General features: G+C 33.3%; 2 protein-coding genes and 1 pseudogene across 2 annotated transcripts; 2 read left to right on the top strand and 1 right to left on the bottom strand.

The window, feature by feature from the left end:
- The first annotated feature begins 335 nt into the window (after positions 1-335).
- On the top strand, positions 336-8,448 carry LOC115972540 (annotated as a pseudogene).
- A 5,449-nt stretch (positions 8,449-13,897) lies between these two features.
- Positions 13,898-16,814, top strand: LOC115970484 (probable pectinesterase/pectinesterase inhibitor 20). The gene is made up of 2 exons (XM_031090113.1): positions 13,898-14,906; positions 16,108-16,814. The coding sequence occupies exons 1-2, from the start codon at positions 13,898-13,900 to the stop codon at positions 16,812-16,814; spliced, it is 1,716 nt and encodes a 571-aa protein (XP_030945973.1).
- Positions 16,815-19,428: 2,614 nt separating this feature from the next.
- LOC115969890 (pectinesterase inhibitor 3-like) lies at positions 19,429-20,136 on the bottom strand. The gene has a single exon (XM_031089524.1). The coding sequence runs from the start codon at positions 20,095-20,097 to the stop codon at positions 19,540-19,542; it is 558 nt and encodes a 185-aa protein (XP_030945384.1). The 5' UTR covers positions 20,098-20,136; the 3' UTR covers positions 19,429-19,539.
- Positions 20,137-21,122: the final 986 nt, after the last annotated feature.

A 21,122-nucleotide genomic window follows, 5' to 3' on the forward strand; every position in this document is an offset into this window, starting at 1 on the left:
TTTTTAACAAGGATATATGAGTAAATTTGTACAAACACATTTTTTCCCTCCCTCCCTCTACTTTTCCACTCCCAACCAAACAAAAAGGAGGAAAATTAAAATCTTTTATATCCCCTCACTTTTCCACTCTCGTACCATTTTCTATCCTCTCACTTTTTCACTCCTCCAACCAAATGGACTCTAAAACCAAAGAGTGAATAGAGGTTCAGGACAGAATTTATTACTATCATACATCAAGCTACGTCCCTTCCCTATATATTAAGCCTAATGGATTGAGAGAATTTCACCATCACATCACACATTCTTTGGACTTTCTCTCTCTTTCTGAAACCCCAATGGCTTCAAAGCTCTTCACTTTCTTTACATTTTCATGTTTCGTTATCCTTGCCTTGTTTACCTCTCCATCTTATGAGGATACTATTAATAATAGCAATTCAACCCGTCTAGTCTCACCAGAAACAATTTGCGAGTCCACACCACATCCTCACTATTGCAAAACACTGCTCCCTAACCATACTGCCAATGTCCATGACCATTGCAGGTATTCAGTCCGAAAATCTTTGTCTCAATCCCGCAAGTTTTTGACAATGATAGACAACTATCTAAAGCACAAATCCACCTTAACAAAATCAGTAATTCAAACACTCAACGATTGCAGGCTACTAGCTGGACTCAACAAGGATTTTCTCTTAAGCACATTCCAAACTGTTAACAGAACTAGTAAAACTCTTTCTAGGAGAAAAGCTGAGCACATCCTAACCTTGCTTAGTGCCATTTTAACAAATGAGCAAACTTGTTTGGATGGTCTACAAGAGACAGCTTCAGCTTGAAGCATAAATAAAGGCCTCACTCATCCTGTTTTAAACTACAATACTAAACTATATAGTGTCTCTTTGGCTCTTTTTACCATGGGTTGGGTGCCTAAGAAAGAGCAAAACACCACATGGAAACCTACAAAGAAACAACTCGGTTTTCAAAATGGACACTTACCCTTAAAAATGTCAAGCAAGACACGCGCAATTTACGAGTCAGTTAGTCGGAGAAATCTAATTCAGTTACAGGGTGTTGATAAGGTTGTGGTATCTGCCATCGTGACTGTGAGTCAAGATGGAAGTGGAAATGTCACCACCATCAATGACATTATTTCTGCAGCTCCAAAGAATTCTGCTGCTACTGATGGGTACTTCTTGATCTATGTCACGACTGGTGTGTACGAAGAGTATGTGTCTGTTGGTGCAAACACAATAATAATGGAAATAACACAATGAGAAACTGAATAGTACTTCTGAATATTATTAATTCAATGAGAAAAATTACACAACACTATTTGGACTGAGGCGCGGCACTCGCTCTCTTTAAGGAGATTCAAGCCCTTGGTTGGCTAATCTTTGTAATCGGTGCAGACCTTCTCTGACTTGTCTCCCCCAGGATATAACAGCCCAACAAATGTTGTATGACTAGAACAACTTCTGCACAAAGTGTATAAACCCAAAGCTCCACCAGAAGAACACCTTTCTTTGGCCCGAAATCTCTCAAGTATTTAGGAATATTATTGAATTCACTCTCTCACACAATACTCTTTGCTTTTTACTATTTTCTTCATTCACTCTTGATGTGAAATTAGTCCATAGCATAGCTGTATATATAGTCTTCCAACCCTTCACATAACCTACATGTTATTTATTAATTTAGAAAACTTCTCTTAATTTATTTAATCTAACTTACATACAAGTAACTCTTTCTTTAACAACTCTTTCTTTAACAACTTTTATTATAACTCATCTCTTTATTCATCTTCAGTTATTTTGAGTTTTAACATATTTAATTTAAAATGTACTAACATTCCCCCACTCATTTTAATATTAAATTTGGAAAATGAGAGATTACCGGGCAAAGAGGGATTATTATGCATCATGAAGGTGTGCTCTGCATTGAACCTTCACTTAGTGAAACAACAATCTCTACTCCAAAGTCAGTAGTGGTCTCCGACTTGAACTATGACTGCTTAAGGGAAATAAATTATTGATGCTCACACATAGTGATCCAGGTGTTGACATGAGCTTTTATAGCTAGCACTTTACGGCTGTGTGCTGATCCCAATTTCATGAGTGTATTTGAGATTAAGTCCAAATCTCATAGGGAATGGCCCCACCCCCATACTCACGTAGGTGAAATTTTGTCAAGGGTGCTCCTGTAATTCTGACACCCCACTCATACGAGCTACAAATTTAATTAAGAGTTTTTTACTCAACCTCTCCACATTACAGGATAAATGCACTTACATCATAGGGATGAACAATTAAAAAATTATTTATAAAATAAATAATTAAAAAAAATGAATAGTGCATTTCTTACGACCATCATATGATTCGTTTTTCCCATTGAACCCAATTCTCAGGATCTCTGGTCCTTGGGTTGGGTATCCTCATACATGGCTCTTGATTCTATGGACTTTAGTCCCATCCCCCTCGATGTATTCCAGACTCTATCTTTTGCCAAGGCCTTAGTAAATGGATCTGCAAGATTATCATTAGATTTAATATAATCCACAGTTATAATGCCACTACTCAAATAAGATCGCACGGTACTGTGCTTTCTTCTTATAGGTCTAGATTTACCGTTGTAGTAACGGTTTTTAACTCTACCAATTGCGGCAGTGCTATCACAATGAATTAATATAGGTAGAATTGGCTTTTCCCAAAATGGAATTTCATATAACAAATCTCTAAGCCAATTTGCCTCTTCACTAGCTGAAGCTAATGCTATTAATTTAGCTTCCATTGTTGAATTAGCAATTATTGTTTGTTTTTTAGATTTCCAACAAATAGAACCACTACCTAAGGTAAAAATATAACCAGTGGTAGAGAGAGAATCACCTGACAAAGTATTCCAATCGGCATCAGCAGGGTACTTTTTATAAAATATGCCATAGTTTTTGGTGCCAATTAAATATCTCATGACTCCCTCAATAGCTAGCCAATGATCTTTACTAGGCTTGCTAGTAAATCTACTAAGCACTCCTACTACATTTGCAATGTTAGGTCTAGTACAATCAGTAGCATAACGCAAACTACCAATGATACTAGCATAATCCTTTTGATTAAAAATCTCATCATTATTATTCACAGGAAATAAATGAATACTAGAATCAAAAGGAGTAGCTACACTTTTGTGATTATGAAAATTATATTTTCTCAATATTTTCTCAACATAATGTGATTGATCAAGATATATTCCATCACATGTTTTTGTAATTTTCATGCCCAAAATAAAATTAGCCTCACCAAGATCTTTCATATCAAAATGGTTTTTAAGCATATTTTTTGTCTCATTTATAACATGCATATTTGAGCCAAAAATCAACATATCATCCACATAGAGGCTAATAATAACATGTAGATTATTCCATGATTTAGAATAAATACATTTATCACATTCATTTTATTTATAACCATTCTTAATCATGCAGGAATCAAACTTTTCATGCCACTGCTTAGGTGCTTGTTTTAACCCATATAGGGATTTAGTTAGCTTACATATCTTGCTTTCTTGTCCAGGCTCTACAAAGCCTTCGGGTTGGTCCATATAAATCTCTTCCTCTAGGTCCCCATTTAGAAAAGCAGTTTTTACATCCATTTGATGAATTTTCAAATCAAAAATTGCAGCAATAGCAATTAACAATCTAATAGATGTAATTCTTGTTACCGGAGAAAATGTATCAAAGAAATCAAGATTAGCATTTTGTTTAAAGCCTTTTGCAACAAGTCTAGCTTTAAACTTATCTATTGATCCATCCGGTTTCAATTTTTTTCTAAGGACCCATTTACAACCTATGGTCTTACAACCCAGTGGAAGATCTACTAATTTCCAAGTTCTATTAGAAATTAGAGATTTCATCTCATCATTTACAGCCTCTTTCCAAAATATAGCATCAGGTGATATTAAAGCCTCTTTTAAATTTTGGGGATTTTCCTCAATGTTAAAAACATAATAATCAGGACCAAAATCTTTTTCAACTCTAGCTCTTTTACTCCTTCTAGGTTCCATTTCAAAATTTTCTTGATTTTGTAAATGTGAAGAAGAAGAACTAGGTTGTGACAAAATATTTTCTTCACCCCCATTATTTTTCAATTTAAAAGGAAATTTTTCTTCATGAAAAATTGCATCACCAGATTCAAAAATTATTTTGTTTTCAAGATCAAAAAATCTATAGGCTGCACTATTAATTGCATAACCAAGAAAGGCACAGGTAGTAGCTCTTATACCTAATTTAGGTATTTTAGGGTCAGTAAGCCTTACATAAGCAAGACAACCCCATACTCTCAAATATCCCAAATTTGGCTTATGTCCTTTCCACATCTCAAAAGGTGTGGTATGTGACTTTTTATGTGGCACCCTATTCAAAACATGACATGCAGTTAAAATAGCTTCACCCCAAAAATGTAAAGGTGCACCAGATTCAATTAACATGGCATTTGTTAACTCAATTAGAGTTCTATTTCTTCTTTCAGCCACACCATTAGAAGCAGGTGAATATGGTGTAGTAGTTTCATGGATAATTCCCAAAGACTGAACAAATGAGTTGAATGCACTTGATTCATACTCACGGCCTCTATCACTTCTTATTCTTTTTATTTTTCTACCGAATTGATTTTCAACTTCTTTTAAAAAATCTTGAAATTTTTCAAAAGCCTCACTTTTATTTTTCAACAAATAAATAGTTGTATATTTTGAGAAATCATCAATAAAAGTGATAATATATCTATTTCCTCCACAAGTTAAAATTCCCTCAAATTCACATAAATCGGAGTGAATTAACTCAAGCAATTCGGTATTTCTTACAACACTTTTATGAGGCTTTTTTGTAATCTTAGCTTGACTACAAGTTTCACATTTTTCAAAATCTTTTGACAATCTTGGAATTAATCCTAAACTACTCATGATTCCCACATATCTACTATTTATATGACATAAACGAGCATACCAAAAATTAATAGAAGAAAGCATATAAACTGAACTGGTAGATGCTTTATTATTCTCAACATTCAATTTAAACATTTCATCACAAGCATAACCCTTGCCCACAAATAATCCCTTTTTAGTGATTACATAATTATCAGATTCCATAGTTTACTTGGAGCTAGCCTTGTTAAGCAAAAAACTTGACATCAAATTCTTCCTCATGGACGAAGTGTAAAGAACATCTTTCAATGTTAGCACGCGTCCAGAAGTGAATTTCAATTCAACCTCACCACTCCCAAGAACCTTGGTTTTGCTAGAGTCACCAAGCATAACAGTTTTTTCTTCTTCAAAAGGAGTGTACAATTTGAACCAATTTTTGTCATAACAGACATGCCTATTAGCACCAGAATCTGCCCACCACCCTTCAACATATTGCACCATATTGATGTCTGTAATCATAGCCACTAAAGGCTCTTCGGTTACGTTAGCCTGCGGGATAGATTCACGTTTCCGAAATTTGCAAAATCGAGCAATATACCCACTCTTGCCACAGACAAAACAAGATCTATTAAATTGATCTTGTGAAGGGGGCCCTTGGTTCTTATTGTAATTTTTATTTGGGTTTCCCCTTCCTTGACGTCTATTATTATTTTTAAAGGCTCTTTTTTTAGGCTTCAATTGAATATTTCTAGGAAAATGATTTTTGGGCATATTATTATTAGATGAAATAAGGTTTACCTTTGTGGTGGAATTACCATTGCTCTCTTGTGTCATGAGTGCATCTTGTCCTCTAGCCTCCTCCTCCACATGGATGCGTGTGATCAAAGTCTCTAAGGATGTCTCCTTTTGTTTGTGCCACAAAGTCTTTTGGAACTCCCTCCAAGATTGTGGTAGTTTATCAATTATGCCAGCTACTTCCAAATTGTCTCCAATCTTTATACCTTCGGATCTCAATTCTGCTACAATCATTTGGAAGTCTTGTGCTTGATCCACCACCGATTTTCCATCCACCATTTGGTAACGGAAAAATCTACTAGCAACATACTTCTTTGCACCAGCCTTCTCGGTATCATACTTGCTTTGTAAAGCTTTCCAAATTTTCTTGGCAGAATTGTAAGTTGTATCATAATAATCATAGAAATTATCGGCAAGACAATTCAATAGATAAGAGCGACAATTATATTCATCTTTTGTATACTTATCTATTTTTTCTTGATGGAGAATATATTCTTTCTCACTCATCTCATCGGTAGAAACTTTTGATAGATTCTTGTTAGTGAGGATGTAGGCAACTTTGAGAAGACTCAAGTAGAAGAGGACCTTTCCTTTCCACCTCTTGAAGTGGGCTCCCTTAAAGTGAAAGGGCTTGTTGAGATCTCCAACAGGCTCATTTGGTTTCTCTTGTGTAGACTCCATGTGTTGAATCTCCTTAAAAATTATTGGTGCAAACACAATAATAATGGAAATAACACAATGAGAAACTGAATAATACTTCTGAATATTATTAATTCAATGAGAAAAATTACACAACACTATTTGGACTGAGACGCGGCACTCGCTCTCTTTAAGGAGATTCAAGCCCTTGGTTGGCTAATCTTTGTAACCGGTGCAGACCTTCTCTGACTTGTCTCCCCCAGGATACAACAGCCCAACAAATGTTGTATGACTAGAACAACTTCTACACAAAGTGTTTAAACCCAAAACTCCACCAGAAGAACACCTTTCTTTGGCCCGAAATCTCTCAAGTATTTAGGAATATTATTGAATTCACTCTCTCACACAATACTCTTTGCTTTTTACTATTTTCTTCATTCACTCTTGATGTGAAATTAGTCCATAGCATAGCCCTATATATAGTCTTCCAACCCTTCACATAACCTACATGTTATTTATTAATTTAGAAAACTTCTCTTAATTTATTTAATCTAACTTACATACAAGTAACTCTTTCTTTAACAACTTTTATTATAACTCGTCTCTTTATTCATCTTCAGTTATTTTGAGTTTTAACATATTTAATTTAAAATGTACTAACAGTGTCCATTACCGTGAACAAGAGGAACTTGATGATGATAGGAGATGGTATCAATCAGACAATTATCACAGGCAACCGCAGCTTCGTGGACAGTTCCACAACCTTCAATTCTGCAACATTTGGTAAGAACTAAGAACTATTTCCCATTTTTAATTCTATGGTATGCCATTCGAATATGATATGTTCTAAGTTTTTATTTTATTTTATTTTTAATTCTTTGACAAATATGTTATAGGCATTATAGTTAGGAGTTAAGCAAAATTTGACTGTTTTTTAAAAACAATTTGCATAACAAGTTGTATTAATATAACATCATTTTCACATAATTCATGAAGGATACTATTGTTATTTTACTCGATTATAGTTAACAAGTCATCCTAATGATTACAATTTTTTTTTTTTAGCAAAGTGCTAGACTTATTATATTTATTGTACAAGTTATGTGGCCTTCCCTTAAGAAAACGTAACCTTATATGATAATAATATTTAATATATTAATAACAACAATTTGTTTAATTATATTATTTAAATCAAATTCAAATAAATTAACAAAAAACGTTATTTTTCAAATAAAGGAGGGAGGGGCAGATTAAAAAAATAAAATAAGATTATTTTGACTAACTTAAAGAGATGATCATATTTTGAAAGGTTCTAAAATAAAACAAGAACCAACAATAAGAAGTATTAGACAACTTTTATAGTAAGTGGTTTTTCAGCTTCGGCATGATCTAATGGATTTTGATATTCATATTGCAGTTGTGGTTGCACCAGGGTTTGTGGCAGTGAACATAACTTTCCGCAATACTGCTGGAGCAATTAAGTACCAAGCAGTAACAGTTCGAAATGGGGCTGATATGTCTACATTTTATAGCTGCAGCTTTGAAGCATACCAAGACACCTTATATACACATTCTCTCAGGCAATTCTATAGATAGAGTGACATATATGGCACAGTAGTTTTCATATTTGGTAACGCTGCGGTTGTTTTTCAAAATTGTTACATTTACCCTCGACTACCAATGAGTGGACAGTTCAATTCCATCACAGCACAAAGTCGAACCGATCCGAATCAAAATACAGGTATTTCGATTCATAATTGTACTATTAGAGCTGCTGATGAGTTGGCTTGGAGCAATATTACTTTTCAGACGTACCTGGGAAGGCCATGGAAGAATTACTCTAGGACAATTCACATGGAAACTTTCATGGATAGTTTGATAAACCCTGCTGGTTGGATTGCGTGGAATGGATATTTTGCACTAAGCACATTGTATTATGTCGAGTATAATAACACGGGTCCCGGATCAAACACTACAAACAGAGTTTCATGGCCTACTTACCAAGTAATTAATAATGCTACGGAAGCTGCTAATTTCACTGTGGCTAACTTCTTGTTGGGTGATGATTGGTTGCCTTAGACGGGAGTACCTTACAATGGTGGCTTAATTTGAGTAGCTTCTTAGGTATAGGCTGTAGGTAACTAGCTGTTTGTGACTCTTTTTTTCACATATTCTTTTATTATTCATTTACATTGTCATCACTGTTTTATTAAGTATAATAAGGTTGTAATGGCCAAGCTTCCACAAAGTACAGCTTGGTTTTGAGCATTGATGATCAATTGTATTGTAAATTTAATACAAGAATGTCAATTATTTTCAATCAAAATTGAAGAATAGACACCTTTTTATATTCCACTGAGAAAGACTAAAATCAACGGAAATTGCTATAAGTAAATTGGATAACTAACTTAGAGGCATGAACATCACAACTAACAAGTGACGACCAATTCTGAGAGCATGTTTGGTAGACTGTAATAAATATTGCAATGTAATAATATATATATTCTCATGATATAACTATTCGGTTGTTTGATTATATTTTTATTACAATGAATAATCATTCATTATGAATAGTTATTCCTTAAAATGCATGAAAAATAATTATTTCTTATCAAAAGCACTGTAATGTCTATTCCTTAACCTTCTGTAATAACTTTTTAATTTTTTTTTTTCTAAAAAAACCATTAATTGCCGCATCTTCAAAAGGAAAGAAAATAAAATTGCATTGCTCTCTTTGCTTTGGTGCCTATTACCACTTTATGATAAATGATAGTTGATTGTTAGCTCTTGTGGGGATAAATGGCTCGGATAAGGGAATTGGGTTGTAGGCTACTCCTGAGGACGCCAAAGAACCCGAGGACAAACAAGTATTAGTAAAGGCAAGTAGGTTATCGGGCCGAGGACGAGAGCTAGTCACGATAAGTAGGTGATATTGTCCGAGGAGACAAACCTCCTCAGGAAACAGAGTGAAAGCCTGAAGTCTAATCACCCAACAAGTATTAGGCAGTGGGCAACTATGCTTGGAAGGAGGATAAGCTTTGGAGAGAAATGGGTCAACAGAGAATTGGGAAATATCTGGGAAGAAAGTTGCTACCGTCACATTGAATGCTCTACACCTAACCAACTGGCTGCATTAATGTGGACGTAATGCCTAAACAGTGACTTCTAGCCTTAAAGCTGCCCACAAAGATTTCAAGAAAGTTTTGATGGGACAAGTATCAAAGAGATTAGTTATTTGATCAATAAGTGGAAGGCTAAGATGAAAGAAGGTGAAAGAGTATAAAAGGGAAATGATTCCATTAGAAGGGGGGCATTAGGAATGAGAAAGAAAACCACTTTGTAATCAAGAACTTAAATATTTGTATAAGTCTGGGAGATATATATAAGAACATACCATCCTCGAATTTGACAGAGAAGTGTTTTTCTTTTCAACTTATTCTTCTCAGTCATTCCTACACTAAACTAACCATTGTGATTCACATTTGACTTGTTAAAGATTCAATATTAATCCACTCTCTAACAAATTTATTGTTGTGGGTGTAAGGTCACAATTTGGTTCCTAAGCCCAAAAGGTAAAAGGATTTAGGCTTAAAGAGTCCAATACAATGAATTTGTAAAGAGTGGGTTAGAAAACTAGGCTTTAATGAGTTGGGTAATAATTATAATGGATCCAGATGACAAGAAAGTAAAGATAGACTGGTTTTATCTAAAGAAAATCGTCCTTGGCACGGTCCAAGGAGATCAGTTCTTGTATATATCTCTTTTGAATTTGGTTATAAGTCTCATTCTTGTTCATACAGTGTTTTTCTCTTAATTCCCGATCATTTTCTCTCAAGGTCTTCTTTCTATTTTATACTATCTTTTTTCTTTCATCTCCACCCTTCACATGTAGATTAGATCGCTAATCTTTGTCCCATCAGCACCTTCCTGAAATCTTTGGAAATAGTTGTAAGGCTGATAATTACTGTTTAAGTATCACTTCCTTATTAATGCGGCTAGAGAATTAGTTACAGAGTATTAAATGCAGTGGTAGTAGCTTTCTCTTAGATATTTCATGACTTCCCTCTGTCCTGTGCTTTTATGATATGTATCCTTATCAATAGAATCTCCCAGAACGTTGTCCTAGATGGCCGACTACACTTTCGGACCCCTGCTTTGCTCAGCCAGGGAAGCATTACTCCTCAGACCACCTTCTTGGATTCTTATGACCAAACCCCACCTCTTCATTCACTAACGCAAGCTCCCATGACAACGTTTACCCGTCCTTGGACTACTGCTCGGACTACTGGCTGTCCTCGAACTGGGCCCCTGACTCAACATATATACAGATATATATTACTAGGTCTATCACACCTACAGTGGGCTTGTTGGGCCATTGTCCAAAGATTTTGGGCTGCGAATCAATTTGCGCCCATACAACTCTAATTTGCACGTCCATTTCATCAATGTTAATTCTCTCCAAAAAAAAAATCCATCAATATTAATTATTCAATATTAATTGATAGTTGGGTACGTGGCAATTTTGTGATCAATATTAATCTATAAAATTGGAATTAATTTGATAGAATTGGCAACTTCCAGAAAATTTTTTTTTCTTTCGTATTTAAAAATTTAAAATTAAAAGATGCATCGTTTATTTTCTCTGGTATAACTTTTATGGAGCTATTCATTTTTAAACAAAGCACACATATATTAATTATAAAATTATAAAATTTATACATAATAAGCTAGATCCATCGCCCACTTCTTGTTTTTTTTTTTTTTAAATGTTAAACTTTTTTTTAGGAAAAAAAAAATGTTAAGCTAGATCTACAAAAAGTGTAAATATAATTTTATAAAATAAGGGTATTTTAGGAAGTTTGACTTAAAAAATGATTTCATTCCACCTTCTTCTTCTTTTTTTCTCCAAAAAAAAAAAAAAATGTGAATACATAATCAGGGTTCTAGCTCTAAATGGTCACCAAACTATTGAATAGTAATAATTATATTCCAACTTAGGGCACGTTTGGTAAACTGTAATAAGCATTGTAATATAATAACTATTCCTATGGTTTAGCTATTCAATAGTTTGGTTATGTTTTTATTACAGGGAATATTCATTCCTTATAAATAGTTATTCTTTAAAATGAGGAATAATTATTTCTCTCTAAAAGGATTATAATAGTTATTCCTTAGTAGATGTAATAATTTCTAACGTTAATATATTTTCAAATAAATAAACTTTCCATATTTACTTAACAATTATGGAAATAAAAAATCATCAAAAAATAATTCCTCTCTCTAAAATTTAAAATATATTATTTTATAGGAAATATAATTGTATGAATGAAATATTTTCTAAAATAGATCATAAATTTTATTCTAATGTTACAACTTATAATCAACCTAATGAATAGATTTAGTAATTCCATTACAACATATTTTATTCCTAGTAATAAAGATTATCATTCTTATTGTAATCCATATTCAGTGTACCAAACGTACCCTTAATGTAATTTTTTTTTAATATTTATTCATAGTCCTAATATAATAATTATTACAGTTTACCTTGTCCGTAGTCTTTATTCATACCCTAAGAAATTAACACAAGAAGCCTATAAAAATGGTACTGGGGTCGCGAACCCACAAATCAAGAAAGAAATTTGTATATTCAGCAAAAAAAAAAAAAAAAAAAAAAAAAAAAAAAAAAGAGAGAGAGAAAAAGAAATTTGTATGAAATACACTGTTTGGAAACTGACAAGTTCCTGATCTTTTTTGCTAGAACCAATTTTCAATACGTTATTGTCACTTATTCTAGCAGAAAGTGGGACATCTCATACACTAAATCAGTGAAGATAGATGGTTTAAAGTGACCCGTCTGGGTGTTAATAATATATAACATGGGTCAAATGTTGCTTAGCCAAATAGAGGTAGAAGTTGAGTGAGAAATTCAAGATAGAGTTAACATTTTTAAACTATATGGAGAAATCATAACTGAAGTTAACTAACCGCAAATTTCATTTATATGTTAAATAATGTGATCATAATTTGGCTTTAGTTCAAAGATGCAAACATTTCCTATGGTTTTAGGCTTGCCGGTTCATATTTCTAACAAGAAAATAGATATTAATTATGTATCTTTCATTGAGGAGGACTTCGAGTTATTTGCAACTGTTTTTATTGGTAAAACTAATTTATATTTAAGTCTTATAAATTGATGTGTTATCAATCGTAAGAAATAATTCAAATACTCATTTATTATCTTGTTAAAATGCCACTAGTCTGATTTATTGTCATGCCATTTTGTAAACTTTTTTATATTAATTGTAGCTCTAGGATTTTTCCAAAACAAAATTTATTGATTTATAAAAATCCAACCATAGAGTGAATTTGTCATATTAAAAAGTAAAATTAAGTGATTTTAAAGTAAAAATTTATAATATAGAACATTTATAATTACTAAATATTAAAAGGTATTTACTTGTAGATAATTGACATGATTGATGTGAGATTTTTTTAAAATGTGCATGTATGTATTATTATGTGAATGTGAATGAAATATATTTAATTGGAAATTTGTTTTCTTTTTAACTAATCTTTGTAAGTCGTGAACTATAAGTAGAATTTGTAATTTATTATGGTACTAAGTTACAAATTCAGCACATTTAAGTCTTGCCTTTTAGGTTACTTTAAAATAAAAAATAAAAAACAACAACAACAACAACAACGATGCTCCTCTTAGATCATCTCAAGTTATTAATAGTGCACATTAAAAGGTATTTATTTGTTTCTCTAAAAAAAACGGTATTTGAGACATTTTAAAATGTGCATGTATGCAAGTATTATTATATGAATGTCGATAAAATATATTTGGAAGTTTTATTACTATTTAATAATCCTTTAAGTTATGTATTATAATAACATTTGTAATTTATTATGGAACTACATTACACACATATTGGGCACATTTTAAGACTTGCTTTTAAGGTTATTCCAAAAAAGTAAATGCCTTTTAGGTTACTAACAGAAAACGAAATACATTCTCAAAAAAAAAAATGCCCATAGGAATAATTTAATAGGAAAACGAAAATAACTTTTATTTTTTATGTGAGAAAAACAATAAAAACTTTATAAAACGGTGAAAATTAATGGAGTATTTAAAGGAGCCTAGCTATTTAAATACATATTATTTAAAGATTTAATATAACGGAGGAATTTATAGTGCGAATTTAAGGATTTTTTTTTTTAAAAAAAAAAAAAATTTAATTAGAGTTGATATAATAAAATTTGGATTACAGCTTGCCGCCCATGCTCCATGGCAACCGATAGATTAACATCAAGCCCAAGATCAACACGCTTGGGGAAAATCATGCACGTTGAGTTCACATATTCATTTTTATTTTTATTTTGGTAGAAATTGGAAATTCTTTATAACTAAAGAGTGAATAGATGTTGAGGACAGAATTTATTACTATCATACATCAAGCTATACCTCCCTTCCCTATATATTAGCCTAATGGGTTGAGTGGATTCCATCTCCACATCACACATTCTTTGGACTCTCTCTGTTTTTGAAACCCCAATGGCTTCAAAGCTCTTCACTTTCTTTACATTTTCATATTTCGTTATCCTTGCCTTGTTTACCTCTCCATCTTATGAGGATACTATTTATAATAGCAATCCAACCCGTCTAGTCTCACCAGAAACCATTTGCGAGTCCACACCACATCCTCACTATTGCAAAACACTGCTCCCTAACCAAACTGCCAATGTCTATGACCATTGCAGGTATTCTGTCCGAAAATCTTTGTCTCAATCCCACAAGTTTTTGAGAATGATAGACAACCATCTTCTAAAGCGCAAATCCACCTTAACAAAATTAGCAATTCAAGCACTCAAAGATTGCAGGCATCTGGCTGGACTCAACAAGAATTTCCTCTTAAGCACTTTACAAACTGTTAACACTAGTAAAACTCTTTCTAGAAGAAAAACTGAACACATCCACACCTTGCTTAGTGCCATTTTAACAAATGAGCAAACTTGTTTGGATGGCCTAGAAGACGCAGCTTCTGCTTGGAGCATAAATAAAGGCCACACTCATCCTGTTTTAAATTACAATACTAAACTATATAGTGTCTCTTTGGCTCTTTTTACCAAGGGTTGGGTGCCTAAGAAAAGGCGAAACACAACATGGAAACCTACAAAGAAACAACTTGGTTTTCGAAATGGACACTTACCGCTAAAAATGTCAAGCAAGACGCGCGCAATTTACGAGTCAGTTAGTCGGAGAAAGCTAATTAAGTTACAGGGTGTTGATAATGTTGTGGTGTCTAACATCGTGACTGTGAGTCAAGATGGAAGTGGAAACTTCACCACCATCAATGACGCTATTTCTGCAGCTCCAGACAATTCTGCCCCGACTGATGGGTACTTTTTGATCTATGTTACGGCTGGTGTGTACGAAGAGCATGTGTCCATTGCCGAGAAGAAGAGGTACGTGATGATGATAGGGGATGGTATCGATAAGACAATTATCACAGGAAGCCGCAGCTACGTGGACAAGTCGACAACCTTCGGCTCTGCAACATTTGGTAAGAACTATTTGCCATTTTAAATTCTAACATGCCAGAATCAACATAACGGCACAATTTTCAATAGGAGTTTAAATGAACCAGATCGATTATAAACAACTTATGTTGGTTTGATAATTTTTATAATAAAACCATTTATTTTATTTGTTTACAAACAAGTCAAGACTTACTTTTAGACTTGTTTAAGAAATAAGCAAGCTCAAACCAAGGAAAAAAAATGCTCATGATGAAAAGGCTTGTAAATAGTAAGACTCAATGCAAAACAAGTTGAGTCTAAACTTGTTTATGAGTTTGATAATAAATTTGATATAGACTTGACAATTAAACTCATATCTTAATAAGACTAAGGGGGTGTTTGGTAAATGTTTCTAAACAACAATTTTCAATTTTTAAACAACATTTCACGTATTTTCAGACACCTTTTCACCCACATGTATTTTCACAAAAGTTTTTAAACAACAATTTTCAGTTTTTAAACACATGTACCAAACCGACCCTAAGTAATTGAAAGTCAAGATTACTCATTCAAACCAAATAGGCTTGAAATGGACTTGATAATGTATTTGTATTGGATTTCAAATTCAAAAGCTTGACATTGAACATGAGTTTGAGCTTGATATTGATATTGATATTAATATTGAGTTCGAGCTTGAATTGACTTGACTTGACTAATGAATTAAACTAAGCTCAAGCATGAACGTTATTTATAGGTTTGGTTCGAGCTCAAGCTTTACATTTGTTTGTCATGCTAGGTTTTATTACTCACTAATTTTTATTATTCATCTACTAATTTTTATCCAAATAAATATGTTAACCTAATAATTACGAAATTTTGTATAACACTAGACTTATTATATATAATGTACAAGTTATGACATTTCCTTAAGAAAATTTAACCTTATAAGATAATATTATTTGGTATATTAATAATAACAGATTTTTAAATTAAATTATTTAAATCAAATTCAAATAAATTAATAAAAATATTACTTTTCAAGTAAAGGAGAGATGGGGCTAGGAAGATTAATATATATATATATATATATATATATTGATTGACTTAGAGAGAAGATTATATTTTGAAAGTTTCAGGAAAAAAAAAAAAGAGAGAGCCAACAACAAGCAAGTATTAGATAACCTTTATAGTAAATAGTTTTTCAACTTAGGCAAGATCTAATGAATTTTGATATTCATATTGCAGCTGTGGTCGCAGACGGGTTTGTTGCAGTGAACATAACTTTCCGTAATACTGCCGGGGCAATTAAGCACCAAGCAGTGGCAGTTCGAAATGGGGCTGATATGTCTACATTTTATCGTTGCAGCTTTGAAGCCTACCAAGACACCTTATATACACATTCTCAGAGGCAATTCTATAGAGAGTGTGACATATATGGCACCGTAGATTTCATATTTGGCAATGCTGCGGCTATTTTCCAAAATTGTAACATATACCCACGATTGCCAATGAGTGGACAATACAATGTCATCACAGCACAAGGTCGTACTCAACCAAATCAAAAGTCAGGTATCTCGATTCAAAATTGTGCTATTAGAGCTGCCGATGATTTGGCTTCGAGCAATAGTAATGTTCAGACATACTTAGGAAGGCCATGGAAGACTTACTCTAGGACAATTTACATGGAAACTTTCATGGATAGTTTGATAAACCCTGCTGGTTGGATTGCTTGGAGTGGAGATTTTGCACTAAGCACATTGTATTATGCCGAGTATGATAACACGGGACCTGGATCAATCACTACAAACAGAGTGACTTGGCCTACTTTCCATGTGATTGATAATGCTGAGGATGCTGCTAAGTTCACTGCGGCTAACTTCTTGCTGGCTGATGATTGGTTGCCTCAGACAGGAGTACCTTACAATGGTGGCCTAATTCGAGAAGTTTCTTAGATATAGGCTATAGCTAGCTGTTTGTTCTTTCATATATTCATCTTTTTCTTTTTTCTTTTTTTTCTCAGTGCTGTTGTAGTATGATAAGGCATGCAATGGCCCATTGACGATCAATTTTATTGCACACTTAATACAAGAATGTCAATTACTTTCAATCAAGATCGAAGAATAGACACTTTTTTATATTCCACTGAGAAAGACTAAAACCAACGGAGACTGCTATTAGTGAATTAGATGACTGACTTAGAGACATGAAAATCACAACTCACAAGTGAACCAATTATAAGTCCTTTCCATAACCTAAGAAATTAATACAAGAAATCTATAGAAATGGCACTGGGGCCCCTTACCTTCAAATCAAGAAATAAATTTGTGTGAAATACACAGTTTGGAAATTGACAAGTTCCTGAGCTTTTTTGCTAGAACCAATTTTCTATACCTTATTGCTACTTTTTTTTTAATTGGAGAATCATTATTGCTACTTATTCTAGCACAGGGTGGCCATCTCAGACATGGAATCAGCGAAGATAGAAGGTTCAAAGTGGCCCTTCTTTGTGTTAATAATATAAACAGATGCTGCTTAATTAGCCAAATAGAGGTTGAAGTTGATCGAGTGAAAATTTAGAGTTAACATTTTTTTTTTTTAATGGAGAAATCATAACAAGTTAACAACCGTAAATTAATTTATATATTAAATTATGTGATCAGAATTTTGGCTTTAGTTCAAGATGAAAACATTTCTTATGCATTCAGGATTGCCAGTTCATATTTCTAACAATAAAATAAATATTCTGTATCTTTCATTGAGGAAGAGTTAAAGTCATTTGCAACTCTCTTTATTGACAAAACTCATTTGGGTTATTGATGGTTGGAGTACTGTGTTTGAAATTACTTGCTTGTTAAAACTAAAAGTAGTTCAGAAAAGGAGAGAAAACTAAGATTGGTATGGAACTGGTCAAAATAAACGAAAAGGCAAAAGGTTGGCTTTTAATGGACTTGCCAAACTTGCACACAGAAAGAGGGAAACATGATCCATTTAGACCGCGATATGCCCACATGTAAATCACCACCCAGGAGTTTGTGCATTTTACTAATCAAAACGAAGATCCGCAACAAAGTATGCAAGATTTTAAAATTAATCATATAATTATATTATATATCATACTTGATCGCATCATCACTTTGATGACATATGCTGAATGACATCGTCTTTATGTTAGGAAGAGAAGAGTAGAAATGCAAATTTATGCTGGTAACCCCACGATTTTTCAGTTTGTGCCTAAGTCACTTACTCCATGGTCAAGGACCCCCAATATATAGAGAATGGCTCTCAAATGTGTGGGACAATAAGTGTTTTTTATTTAAAAAAAATAGTCTGGTTAACGTGTGTTGAAGTGAATATATAGCATTATTTAAGATTGAGTTTTTTTTTTTTTTTTTTTACTGCAATCGATTTTTAAGAGACAAAGTTTTGTTCAAATATGTTTGGAGCCCAACCAACAATAGGAAAATGATATTAATTCCTTTCATATGCAATGCCCAACCACAATATGTTTGAAGCCAAACATTTTCCTTTTTTTTAGAACAACTTTCAATTTAAAGGGTATTTAATATGGAAAAAGTTTATCCATAAATTGATTTAAGTTATCTTCCTCAAACCTATTATGTGGTGATTAAAGAGACCATCTGTATGTAGTTTTAGTCACATAATATTTTTTAATGAGTTATTTGACTTATTTAAATAATATACATAAAAAATCTTATAAATCATCACAAAGTGGATTAGAGAAGATTCCTCTAAAATGGTAACTTTGTTCATCTAATGTTAGCTTTTACTATTTCTAAATGTCGTAAGCCCCGTTTGATTTCTCCATAAAAGGAATACGTAAATTGTACATTTTTTTTCCTCAACTATTTTAACAAAACCCAAGCAATTGAGTAATGTTAAAAATACTATAAATTTTACTACATAAGTTTTATAAATTGATGTGCTATCAATCATAAAAAGTAATTCGAATATTCATCTATTATACATCTTGTTGAAGTGAAATTAATCTTATTCATTGTCACATCAATTTATAAGTTTTTTCGTAGTAAAATTTGTAGTAATTTTAGAAAACATCACATTTTTTAGGATCAAGAATAATTAAATTCTTTCTATTTTTGAAAATTGAAACTAAAAATTGTGGTCATTAAGTTTAGTATAAATGATTTCATGTCAAAACCGATCACCCATTTTTATGAGGGAGATTCATAGGTGTATTTGGGTTTTAGTTTTTTTTTTTTTTTTTTTTTTTTTTTGAGATTTTGTGCCATTATTGCAATCTTCTTGTTTATATTGAAATTTTCTTATGTAATGATTGTCCATGGATGTATCCTTCTTGTCAAATCACTGTGTTCCTTTTATGGGCGTAGACTTTTATTTGTTTGAACGTGGGACTATTATTGCATGAACATTTTGAAAATCTTAAACTAACCCTAGTGAGATATGGCATCAAAAAACTCGTACATAATACCACAATATCTTGTTGTTACAACATAATTGAAAGTCTCAACACGTAAAATATGACAGGCAAACCCATGATTACTTCAATCCGATCAGTCAATCACAATATAACATAATAACAGAGCAATGTTAAGTAAAGAAAACATAATATAGAAACGAGCTCCTAGGGACAAAAAGTAAAAGCATTTAGCACCAATTGAGAGACTACGTGATGAAAATTCACTTTCCAGCTGCTGAGACCGAGACCTCGGCGATGGCTAAGGCATTCTGGCATAAGTGGTGAAAGACTTTGTTCTTATGAAGCATCACGTTTTCCTTGAGTCCCTTGAACCCTGCGTCACATAAACCAGCATCATCAATGGCTACATGCACCCAAGTTTTGAGATCTTCATGGGCACCCACACTCAAAGCAGCAAGCGAGTCATCAAGCTGTTCAGCTGCGTCAAGATAATGGTCCAAGCAGTCAGCTAGGGCTTGCTGAACACGAGGCTCTAAACTCTGGTCATTTACCAACGTCTTAACCAAGTCAGTGATGTCTGAGGCATTTTGGGATGCGATAGAGAGTGCAACCTGAGCCAGGATTGTTAGGTTGGTGGCTTGTTGGCTATTTGGGTCAGACGATAGGGTTGAGAGACACAGAGGCTTGTGAGCTGTGTGTTCACAAGCTTGCTGAATTTGCTCGGTGACCACACCCTCTTGATTTGCAGCAATCTCTTGTGGCAGCACAATTAAGAGGCATAGTGTAAAGACAAAGAAAAAGGTTGCAATGGGCTTCATTCTTTCTTTCTTTCTTTCTTTCTTTCTTTCTTTCTTCTTTTCTCTCTCTGATCTCTTTGTAGTTTTTCTTTTTGCTTGTGCTCGCTTTTTGTTGTTGAAGGGAGAGTTTTAGAGGTGCTTGTGATTATGAATCAATTATATGAATGCTTGGTGGTTAATTTGTTTTAGAATGGAGAGATGCGCTTAGCCTCACAATGAGGTTGGTTTGTAACGAAGTAATTAAAAACACGGTTTGTACACTTCTTCTACGTGCTTGAACTAAATTTAGTTCTTGACCATAAGTTTAGGAGCAGGTATCATGCATAATTAAGGTCAGGAATTATATTAGAACCAGTAAATAGAAACTGTTTTGTTTCTCAAAAAAATAAACGAGCAAACAAACAAAAACCAAAAAAATAAATGGAAGTTGCTGAGTTCTCAAAACAAAAAAATAAATCAGATATAACTAAGGTGAAGCTTGTGTTCAGTGTCTTTTTGTAATGGACACGATATGATTCAGTCCAATTTGCATCATAGCATGTCCGGTGCCACCAAAAAAAAAAAAAAAAACACACACACACACACAGAATACAAAGCCTTTGATTAATAAGCCAGATGCGTTATCTAATTTCGCTGATTTATCCTAACGCAACTTGAGCCGATGGGCCTACCCTACGGCCCCTAACTGTACAGCACCCACATTCCTGCAATGAGAGCCCGCTATTCCCTTTGGCAATTCAGGCAATTGTCTAATATCTAAATGGAACAAGATTTTATAATTTGTTGAAAAGGTACAAGCCCATCCCTAACAGCAAAGGTCCAAATCAAAAAGTAAAGTATGGAAAAGACCGAAGATGATATCACTAAGCCCTGCAAAAGAAGAATTGTTGAAAAGGCTTTCTGTAGAAAGCCCGCAAAGGGGAGCAACCCCGTAGAAAGCCCAATGAATATTGGATAGGCTCGTGAGAGGCCTAACTCCTTTGAAAGATGAGACAAAAGCAAAAAAGTTAAAGAAATTCAAAGGATCGACTGTATCCTAAAAAATA

The sequence above is a fragment of the Quercus lobata genome, chromosome 12 (assembly GCF_001633185.2).
Source record: "Quercus lobata isolate SW786 chromosome 12, ValleyOak3.0 Primary Assembly, whole genome shotgun sequence".
In the NCBI taxonomy this organism is placed as follows: Eukaryota; Viridiplantae; Streptophyta; class Magnoliopsida; order Fagales; family Fagaceae; genus Quercus; species Quercus lobata.